The sequence below is a fragment of the Neolamprologus multifasciatus genome, chromosome 23, assembly GCF_963576455.1.
Source record: "Neolamprologus multifasciatus chromosome 23, fNeoMul1.2, whole genome shotgun sequence".
Taxonomy (NCBI): Eukaryota; Metazoa; Chordata; class Actinopteri; order Cichliformes; family Cichlidae; genus Neolamprologus; species Neolamprologus multifasciatus.
In genome coordinates, this window is record NC_140460.1 from 23809130 (window position 1) to 23820725 (window position 11596).

Sequence of the window (11596 nt, forward strand, 5' to 3'; positions counted from 1 at the left end):
TTCTGCTAATGTAAGTAAATTGTAAGAACAATTGAAAGGTGCCTTTTTGTTTATTTGAATTGCTTTATATACTTACAGATCATTTCATTTGCATTAAATATTAATCATATTTAATTTATTAAGCTGACTGTCTTAACATAGACCCATTCTGCTCATTTCCATTTCGTATCTTTATTCTTGGGCTTTGCTAGAGTCTCTTTGCATGAATCACAGTTCAAAATAACCTTTATTTCCCTTGTAGCTCGTGCAGCCTTTCAGTTCCAACCTCTAAAGTATGTTGTTTCAGAGCCTCTTCCTTAAGGGCACTTTTTTTGTTAAATACTGCGCTATATAGTGAATCTCAACAGAATGTCCTAAACATCTTTGTATTCTGTTTAGGAGATATCAGCTGAAAGTTAAGTAGGACTGAGCTGTTTATTTATTTATTTAGTTTAACCACAAGTAACCACAAGTTGTTAAGTAAGTGAAGTTTTTTTTTTATTTAGAGTGCTGTGCAATAAAATAAAGTCTAGGAATAATCATAATTAAGTATAACGTTAAATTTAAACACATTAATTAGCTGTTAAAAAAACATAACTAAAAAAATCAGAATAAAAAAAGAAGCATATAACCAGCTGTGAAAAAGATGATTTGTCTAAGCTGGTAAACGCGGCATTGCAAGTTATCTAGACGAGTTATCTAGGAAGCAAGTGTTTAACTGATTCTTTAATGTATTTCAGGAGGAAGTACAGGGGCCTTAGTGTTACTGGAAAGGTCATTGTTAGGGTCACTAATCTGGGATAAGCCGGTGGGGTTTAAGACATATACAGCTGAATGTCATTAGCATAGAAATGATAAGAAATGTCAGAATGATGTCCGATGATGGCAGCTGAAAGAAGAATGCAGAAAAAAATAACAGGCCCAGGATTGAGCCTTGAGGAACACCACAGGTTGGAGAAGCAGGGTTAGAGGATAATTTGGCAACAGTCTAACACAGAGTCAGAGACACCAGCCCAAGTATTATTTTAAGATTATTAAGTAAAATTTTGTGATGAAAGGCAGTACTCAGGACTAGCATAGTGAGCACAGAACAATGCCCTGCATCAAAGTCATTCAGATCATTATAGACCTTTTAAAGAGCACTCTCAGAGGAGTGTGCTCCTAAAAACGGGGTTGATGAGGGTCAGAAATCTTTTATTTACTTAACAAGGATCTGAATAGACTTTTTACAACTTTGTCACAAGATGGTGCAGTGAGCCAGCATAACCTTTATTTAACCAGGCATGTGATGAAGAGCAGATTATTGTGTAACAGTGTTGGCCCGGGGGGGGGGGGGGGGGGGGGGGGGGAGGAAGTTTAACAACAGCACACTTCTAAAAAAAATTACAACATGACAACGAAATTTAAGAAACAACCATATTAGGAAGAGATCTGCTCTTTATGACATCATACAGTGCCAAGGCTAGAAAAACAACTGTCTGAAACTGAGCATTTAGAGCTGTTGAGTCATATGTATTACTTGCACATATTTGAAACTTCAGTTAATGTTTAATGTTTAATATGAGGATCCAGCACTGGAACAGGAGATCTATATTACAGAAAATTAGGTAGCAGAAATTTATAATGAGAGAGTTTTAAATACATGTACTTCACACTTGTGGAACTAAAAACGGCGATCACTATCAGAAGATTACATCATCTGAGTACTTCCTGTGGACTTTTATTATGACAAGGACACAGAGGAAGACTTCTTTTCAGCTGTTTCAGCTGTTGGGTGGCTCCACCTCTCCTCCTCCCTTTTCCTCCACCTCCTGTAGTAGCTATAAAAGTGTGCGTGTCACACACTGATGAGACTTCCCTCACAGAGATCTCATTATAGGTGCACTGTGAGAACCTGCAGATTTGAACTACTTCTTCTCCTTGGAAAACAATTAAAACAGCACAATGGTGAGTATCAATCCAGACATTATTTACTGTTATTAGTACAGAACTGCTTCTATTCAGCTGTAATTACCCAAAAATGCAACATATTAGACTTGAATTTTCTTTATTTAAGGTTTCCTCTTATATCTTTACACTTTCTTCTCAAACCCGAGCTTCAGTCTACTGTTTCTACTCTACTGGCCCCAGGCTGCTTCTCAAAACACATTTCTGTTTTTGGCGCTGATGCAGGAAATACCTCCTACCTCAGCCACGGAAAACAAATGTATGTTTAAAACATAAAGTCAGTCAGTGGAAACAAGCTACCGGGTAGCTGGCTTCAGCTCCGACTCAGGGGAAGGTTAACTTTTTCCATATGAGGCCTGGAGGACTTTGTGTCTGTCAGGAGGGGCGTGCTTGTTTGCCCGGCCGGTTGGGAATGCTGATGTGGCTTCCAGAGGGCCGCTTGTGTATTTTGCATTTATTTTTGTTCAGCAGCGTGCTCACAAGCTGCAGAAACTCCAACCTCCAGGGTCTTTGGAGTGCACAACATTTTGAGCAAAGTTGCACGAAATGATAAAGGAAATCAGCAGAAACTGTGCATAAACTTCAGGACTCTGACCTCCCCCCCCCCCCCCCCCCCCCCCCCGACTTTTGCTCCCTTTGCAGCAGTTAGTGGTGTAACATTTGCAGGTCATTTGGAAAATGCAGGCAGACAGAAGTGATTGAACGCAAGAAAACTGTTTCTTGTGACACTTCCTACTGAGGAGGGGGAAGTGCAGAGAGCTCAGAGACTCAGTTCCACCTTAAAGAGTGAGCTTTAAGTGAATACTTGGCATCGTCTGGTCTGGACAGCTTCTGATTTGTCCACCCGGTTCCTTCTTTCACCAAAATACACATGAACAACAACAATCCACTTCACTTTCATCCGAGGAAACCAGGAAACTCCAAAATCTTTAATGATTCATAGTCACGTCTGCATTTTTGTTTGAGCGCGCACTCTTGCAGCACAAAGCTCTCTACTGTGTTAGCTTTCCAGCATGGAGACCCGGACGTCAAACATGACGTGGTTTCAGTCAGGGGACGAGATACAGGAAGCACAGTTTAACTCTAGACACCCCCCTCAGCCCCCATGTTTTCCTGGAAGTGGGTATTTCAAGGCTGCGAGGCATATTGCAACACCAGCAAGCAAATAGGCCGCCACGCCCACCTTCCTCACATTCAGCCAACAGATGTTACAACAGCTCTTGCTGAATTAGCTTCATATATGTTTGCAGTGTAATGTAATGTTTGCAGAGAGGCTGGAAGCGTCAGATTGTTTGCAGATTAGCGGGGTAAAAGTGTAGCCGCCGCTCTCTGAGGGTCGTCTGAATGACACTGAATGACACTCAAAATAGCTGTCTACCATCGCCATACTTAGCAGCTCTGTCATGTTGACCCTATCCTCCCCTCCTCCGCCCCTGATCACGAGCCTTTTACAAAGGAGGGGGACGGTGGTGGGTGAAGGGATCATAATTCACAAGTAGCCAAAAGCTGAGCTGATAAATAGTTTTAAATCATGCTTATTGAGTGTCTGAGCTTGGTTTGTGGTGACTAATCCTAACTTTTGGTCTCTTGCATTCAGAAAATTCCTGAAATATCTCGCCACTGAAATCCCTTTATCTCCTCAAATGTAAAACATGCCTCGAGACTGATTATCAGCTTAATCGTATCTTATATAACGAACATGCCTGGCTGCATTGTTAGGGTTTCTTTAAATGTGTTTGTAGGCTTAGCCATAGGTTTAAACAGGCATGTTTGGCTTTAAGAATTTGAGATCCGCTTTCCCGCTGAGACACCTTGTAAACATGAAGCTGTTTCTTATCCATCAATACATCAGGGTGTGAATACCTGAAGTCTTGTCTTAGCAGGTATGAGCAACACATGACGCATGTGCTCTGGTTTTTTCGTGGACAGATGGTCATCTGTTGACAGGGAAACTGCTGGGACAATGCAAACAGTGTGGAACAAAATCATCTGCAGAGATAAATATGACTCGGGTTAATAATTCATGAACGAGGCTAATTTCATATCCATGTTGCTTTTTGACAGCCTAAACTGGTCGGCTGATGTTGCATCCTACTTTCCCTCAGGCCGCTTCTGCACGATGAGACCAAACACGTTTTCACTCTCACCCACATCTTTTATAAGCAGCTAAAAAATACTTGAGCAGGGAGTGGAAGCACTTTGGACCTTACACACACTCTGACAAGACTGTGTTAATCACCACTGCTTGTTAGTCTAAGGAAGCAGTCCCCAAACCCCGGGCCACGGACTGGTACCGGTCCGTGAGTCGTTTGGTACTGGGCCGCGAGAGTTGAGTCTCGGGTGTGAAATGTATGGTTTTCAGGGTTTTTATCAGTTTTTAGCTTTATTTTGTTATCGTTTTTTTCATTAACTCGGTTTTCCTGGGTCTTTTCACGTGTGTTATGAATAAATCTTCTTTTTTTCGGTACCAGTACTAGTTTTATTTTGTTGTATTTATCCGCGACACCTTAAAGGCCGGTCTGTGAAAATATTGTCAGGCACAAACCAGTCCGTGGGGTTGGGGACCGCTGGTCTAAGGCAGTGATGCCTGAGAGCTCCGATAAGAGTGCAGATCCAGGCAATTTGAACACATGGAAATCGGGTTGTAGAGCAAATCGACTCCACCCAGCTCAACTGTCTTATAAAGCAGGTCATGACAGGCTTAAAGGCAGAAATGTTGGCAGTAAGGTATCCAGTTAAAACAATTTAGCCTTAAAAAATATATTTTTTTTTATGTGATTTTTGATACACCACTATTTATCATGGGTATGATGCCATATTAAATTTGGGCTTTTAACTTTTCTTTTTAAAAAAACAAGTTTGAATTTATTTTGGATTTTCTCTAATCCACACAGGGTCAAACATATACATACTGCCTCAAATGTATACATAAACACACTTAAATCTTTTAATAAGTGGTACTGAAGATTCTATGAGGTTCTATATGAGGCCTGTCTTGTTAGTGATCATGATTGACTCCAACTGGTGGTTTCTTTTTGCAGCTTTAAAACGATTTATTTAACAGAACTCACTCACAGACTGATCAATACTCAAAACAATGGGAAAGTCCAAAGAACTCGGTGAAGATCCAAGAAGGAGAACTGTAGATTTAATCTAGTTGGAAAGGCCTTTTGGAGTAATTTCTAAACAATTGAATATTCCAAGATCATCAATTCAAACAACTGTATTTAAGTACGAGTTATTCAGATCTGTCACCACATTGTTGACGTTTGAAGTTGTCACCCTCAGATGAGAGGAAATTGGTTATGATGTTTAGGGACAAATCAGGAATCATCAAGCTCAAGCATGCCATGAACTAGATTTTGATGACGACCAAAAGTGTCTGGTTGAGGTTCAACTTGATAAGGGAAATTTGACCAAATATTAGTCGGAGTGTTCGTTTCTTATTTGAGTCTGTATTTATACTGTTGGCCCTGTGTGGATTAGTGAAATCCCAAAATACATTCAAACTTGTGGCCCCTTTTCTTCTCTCTCTTTTTAAAAAAAAAAACGTGATTAAAGATTTATAACCTAACCCTAACGCTGTACAATCATTCCACCATGTAATAAGGGGAGTTTAAATAAAATCATTAAAAGTCCCAAATTACCATGAAATTTATGCCAATGATTAGTGGATGTAAACTTTTGACAACAGCTGTATATTAAAACAAAAATAAGAAGAATATTAATAACTAAAATGTATTTTTTGTTTTCCTCCTCTACAGCGTGAGTGTATCTCCATCCATGTTGGCCAGGCCGGTGTCCAGATGGGCAACACCTGCTGGGAGCTGTACTGCCTGGAGCACGGCATCCAGCCAGATGGCCACATGCCCAGCGACAAGCCCACCGGAGGCTATGACGACTCCTTCACCACCTTCTTCAGTGAGACCGGCACTGGGAAATACGTCCCCAGAGCCATCTTTGTGGACCTGGAGCCCACTGTTATCGGTGAGGGTTTTACTCTGAGTGGGTTTTTAAGACCTAAGGGTTTAGGGCGTCGAAAGGTTGGTGGGAGCTGTTATTTTATTTGTCATTTAGAGTATAAAGTGGTTATCTTTTTCAATCAGTTTTTAAAAAACCTAAAAGACTCCTTTCATGCTTTTTGTCTGAGTTTTTGCTACAGTCTGCAGACACAGGCAAACTGTGAAGTATCACAAAGCTGTCATACAGTGGTTTGTCATCGCACTCTTTTATAAATAGACTAGATTGCAGACACAATGAACTAAGATAAGCCTCACCCTGAAATTTTACATACTTTCAATGCTCAGCATTTGGCCGCAGAGGGACCCGGTTAAAGTCCAGCTGGTGAACATAGTGGAGCATTTAGTAGTCGAAGAGCCCGATATGATTTCCTCAGGAGCTCAAAAGAGGGAATCTCAACTTCTGTTTATCAAGAGGACGTGAGCTCGGCTCTAAGTGGAGCTGATTCTTATGTAGTGGGCAAATATTTATTTCTGCTGCCCCCAAGTGGCCAAAAAAACTCATAACGTGTGTGTAAACTGAGCTATAAAAATGTCCAAAGCTATGAAGTTAAAACTAATTATTAATCATTTTCTGTTATCGGTAGCAGGTGGTTCCAAGACAATGTTGATGTTGTAACAGTCACTTTTATGAATTTATCTCCTGGCCGAAGTTCATTTCAAATCATTCAAGTAGGCTGGGTTTCTCTGTAGCCCAGCCCACTTGAGTTTAAATCAGCCAGTCAGATCCACTCTTCTTCTTTCAGTCAACATTTTCATTATGCCTTTGCAACTACAGATGGAATTAATACGGACTTAGAGCTGCATTAAGTGTGTTAATATTTATTGCATGTTGGCTCCTTTTTATTGTTTACTTACACCCACAAAAGCAAAAAAAGAGCCTTTGTAAAGTTTCTGTGCTTCCAAACGCCATTAACAGAAACTACAAACTGGACCCAAATTACCTTCAAGGGGACTCTTAATGTTTTGGCATCCATTTTAATAGTGCGGTTCGATTTTTAAGAGCAAATTTTCTCACTCAGCATGAACAGTCAAAGCATTGCTCGCTCTCTCTTGCTCTCCTTCAGATGAGGTCCGTACAGGAACGTACCGCCAGCTCTTCCACCCTGAGCAGCTGATCTCCGGGAAGGAGGATGCTGCAAACAACTACGCCCGCGGCCACTACACTGTGGGAAAGGAGCACATCGACTCTGTTCTTGACAGGATCCGCAAACTGGTGAGAGAAGAGCAGAAACCTGGAGAGATTTTGAGTGTGGGGCTGCTGAAATAAATGCGCTTTGAAAGTTTTTGATTCTTAAATTTTAACATGTGCCTTTTTCGGTCAGTCTGACCAGTGCACAGGTCTCCAGGGATTCCTCGTCTTTCACTCCTTTGGTGGAGGAACTGGCTCTGGTTTCACCTCTCTGCTCATGGAGCGTCTCTCTGTAGACTTTGGCAAGAAGTCCAAGCTGGAGTTTGCCATCTATCCAGCTCCTCAGGTGTCCACAGCTGTGGTGGAGCCCTACAACTCCATCCTGACCACCCACACCACCCTGGAGCACTCTGACTGTGCCTTCATGGTGGACAATGAGGCCATCTATGACATCTGCCGAAGGAACTTGGACATCGAGCGCCCATCTTACACCAACTTGAATCGCCTCATCAGCCAGATCGTCTCCTCCATCACCGCCTCCCTTCGCTTCGATGGAGCCTTGAATGTGGACCTGACAGAGTTCCAGACCAACCTGGTGCCCTACCCTCGCATCCACTTCCCTCTGGCCACCTATGCCCCTGTTATTTCAGCAGAGAAGGCCTATCACGAGCAGCTCACCGTGGCTGAGATCACCAACTCTTGCTTCGAGCCAGCCAATCAGATGGTGAAGTGTGACCCTCGCCATGGAAAGTACATGGCTTGCTGCCTCCTGTACCGTGGTGATGTGGTGCCCAAAGATGTCAATGTCGCTATCGGCAATATCAAGACGAAGCGATCCATCCAGTTTGTGGACTGGTGTCCTACAGGCTTCAAGGTGGGCATCAACTACCAGCCCCCCACTGTGGTTCCTGGAGGAGACCTGGCCAAGGTGCAGAGAGCCGTGTGCATGCTGAGCAACACCACCGCCATCGCAGAGGCCTGGGCTCGACTCGACCACAAGTTCGATCTGATGTATGCCAAGAGGGCCTTCGTCCACTGGTATGTGGGAGAGGGAATGGAGGAAGGAGAGTTCTCAGAGGCCAGAGAGGACATGGCTGCCCTGGAGAAGGATTACGAGGAGGTCGGCATCGACTCGTTCGAAGAAGATGAAGAGGGGGAGGAGTATTAAAAACAGGAGATGTTTATTTAAAAAAAGAGCTTTTTTCATGTCTTTGTTATCAGTCTCATGCAGAAGCAGTTTAATGACTGTAGATCACTAATAGACTGCAGAGCAGCAGTTTGTCTGAGCTCAATCCCACGGTGTTTGGTTTTATTGAAGAACGACTCTCCACTGAGAGAGACGGTGTCTGTATCTTCTTTTTCTAATAAAACTCTTCACACCTATCAAGCTTGTCCTCATCAACACTTTATTAAAACTCTATGATGCAGATCTATAATGAAGGTTTAGAAGCCAGGCACTAAAAAAAAGGAAAAGGAAGTTATAAAACCATAATGTGTGCCTAATAGTATATATTCATATGCAGATTAATTATTACAGTACTGGTTTAATAGACCAATAAAAAACCCTTCTTAGGAAATGTTGAAGCTTTCTGGTCCAACTAAGAGGGCTTTTGAACAGGCTGTGCAATAATCTGGATCCTATTACACATTTTTAGATCAAATGACACCTGAAGATGGTATTTATTTTATAGAATAATATGTCATTCTTTTAAAAAAAGAAAAAGATCAAGTTCAAAGTATAAGTGACGCAAAGATAAAAAGAGAGTTTGATAAGAGGTGCAGGAAAGAGCAAACAACGGAAAGGTTAAAAAAAAATCCCATTCAGATTCAGGTAAACATTTTCTATTCTACCAATAGAAATTAATATTTTGTTAATTTCCTGTAACTACATGACTAACCATAAGATAACAACACTAAAATTTTCACTAAACCTTTCAATGTCTGTATTTGGCTTCTGGGTTATAATGACACTAGATGTCAGTGTGGGGTGACTTTACGCAGAACAGACTTTTGCACCGTACTTTATTTTTAAATGTATGCATTTAATCAGGATGGATTAATCAAAAGCAACATTTTATATTAGTGAGCTACTATTACCTCAAAGTAACCATTTAACATTTTATGCAAACTGAAACATGTCTGTTTGTTTTCACAGGTCTAAATTTGCTCATGTGGTTTACACTGTACAGACATGTGACCTCTGCGGTCACCCCTCTGCAGATTTTGTACTCTAAAACTGTCAAAGCAAGGCTCAATTCCTCATTTCTTGCAGTACAAAGTGTTTTTTCTTTTGGTCTTTATACATTTTCTGCTGAACCACCAGAGACGAACTTAACTTACATCTTCTGAAGTTTCAGCTTCTCCTCCCTTCCTCAGTGGATGAGGCGCTCTGTAATTGCTTTGATGTAATTAAGGCTCAATCTGAGCGGAGTGTAGGCACAGCGCGGACGGGGGATTTATAAAGGTCACAGAGGGCTGAGAGAGAAAGATAAATGTTCTTTTCTCCTGAATTTCATAAGTCTGCTGCCACAGTCCACCAACTTTTACTGTTACTCGCTTTTTCTCGACGTGGCCGCGAGGCCCTAAATCACATCTGTCAGGGTTTCAGGCTGCCACACAAACACACCTGCTCAATATGGCAAAAAAAGGAAATTACAAGGTGCTGATATCGATAAATAATCACAGCGGGGTCGGGACAGGCTGCAGCCTGGTCGTGCACAGATGGATAAAGTATTGACGTTTACTGCTGCGAGTGTCAAATGAGGACAGATTATAGCAAGTTTGAACAGAAGAGAGAACTGCAAGATGATATTTGATAGGTTAGGTTTCAGCAGCTCAAAAATACTTAAATAAGGACAATCAGGACACTGAAATCAACCTTCTTCAACCTTTTTTGGAGCTGGTGGAAATACGATGGAGTTTACAATGGTGGCCTTCAACACCTGTAAGAGTGCATATATGCTGTGATGTGAGCAATTTATGGATATTATGGTTTGATGCATGCAGACTGCACAAACATAACTGTAATTTGTTTCAATAAGCCCTTCTCTGATTAACTTGGAGGACACATCTTTCAAACGAGTTTCCTCTGCCAATGTTCAACTAGATGCTGTCCCTGTTTAACTAAAAACCCCAAATTTTTCATGTTTTAATTCCATCTGTTCAGTTTGGTATGTTATTGATCAGCACTTCTGAGATGGTCCTCTAAATTTCTGACAAGGGAAGAATTGGTTATGGGTACAATTGCTAGGGAGAACCAAGTGGAGGAATTTGTCCATGGCCTCAGGACCTCATCTTTGGTTTTTTGCAGAGGATGTGATTCTGTCGGCTTGAGTTTGAGGCCATTGCTCTCAGCTGGTGGTGGTCAGAAGGTGTTTTCCAATGTTTCTATGTGAAATTGTTCCTATTATTATTGTAGGGTCTTTACTATACAACATAAATGCAACTGAATTGAACTGAATTAATTCCTTGCTTATATTAATAAATGACAGTAGATAACAAGAATTACAAAGGGTTATATATATGTATATATATATATATATATATATATATATATATATATATATGTATATATATATATATATATATATATATATATATATATATGTATATATATATATATATATATATATATATATATGTATATATATATGTATATATATATATATATATGTGTATATATATATATATATATATATATATATGTACAGAACTGTTATAGTAGTAATTTCTGTTGCCCTCTTGGTCAGATCTCTCTTGAAAAAGACATTTTTAACATCAATTACACTTTTACCTGCATAAATAAAGGATACCTACAAGACTCTTTGGCAAAAAACTGATTGCACCTCCTACTTTGTAACAGGATTGTTCTTTTTGGCTCAAAATGACTTGATATCATTCATGAGAAACATGTTTGGCACGTGTTTGACATATTCAAGGGCAACAAGCCATTCAATATGTTTTAATACCGGATATCATTTTTTTGGTAGAACACTGGAACAAGGTGGAGTGTCCACTCTGGGTGAGGGACGAGTTGCTGGTTCAACTGGAGAAGTTTAAGTATCTTGGGGTCTTGTTCATGACTGAAAGGAGAGGGGAGCGAGGGATTGATAAATTGGGGTTGATCTACATCCCTACACTCACCTATGGTCGCGATATTGGAGACAGCAGATAGAAGCGGCAGAACAGAGTTTTCCTTTAGAGATAGGGTAAAAAGTTCAGTCATTCAGACTCAGGGTACTGCCGCTACTCCTCCAAATTGAAAAGGAGCACCTGAGCATCTGACTAGGTCGCCTCCTAGACTATGTGTTCCCTACAGGACAGAAACCCAGGGGCAGAACCGGGGCTCATTTATGTCTCTTAGCTTGCCTGGCAACTCCTTGATGTTCCTCCAGGTGAGTTGGAGTACATGGCTGGAAAAAGGGAAGCCTGGTCCATCTCTGCTTAGGCTGCAGCCGCCATGACTTGGACCCAGATAAGAAGCAGAATATGGATGATGAACTGGCGGTGCAGTGGTAGC

The 11596-nt window shown here is 41.0% G+C and overlaps 1 protein-coding gene across 1 annotated transcript; it reads left to right on the plus strand.

Moving 5' to 3' along the window:
* The first annotated feature begins 1782 nt into the window (after positions 1-1782).
* On the plus strand, positions 1783-8464 carry LOC146491619 (tubulin alpha-1C chain-like). Its single transcript, XM_085152236.1, has 4 exons — positions 1783-1926; positions 5691-5913; positions 7013-7161; positions 7271-8464. The coding sequence occupies exons 1-4, from the start codon at positions 1924-1926 to the stop codon at positions 8243-8245; spliced, it is 1350 nt and encodes a 449-aa protein (XP_085008362.1). The 5' UTR covers positions 1783-1923; the 3' UTR covers positions 8246-8464.
* The last annotated feature ends 3132 nt before the right edge of the window (positions 8465-11596 follow it).

Bases quoted from the DNA above. Each gene is read 5' to 3' on its own strand.
- LOC146491619 (XM_085152236.1), top strand. The intron at 5,914-7,012 runs GTGAGGGTTTTA...GCTCTCCTTCAG, and splicing joins CCTGGAGCCCACTGTTATCG to ATGAGGTCCGTACAGGAACG. The intron at 7,162-7,270 runs GTGAGAGAAGAG...TTTTTCGGTCAG, and splicing joins TTGACAGGATCCGCAAACTG to TCTGACCAGTGCACAGGTCT.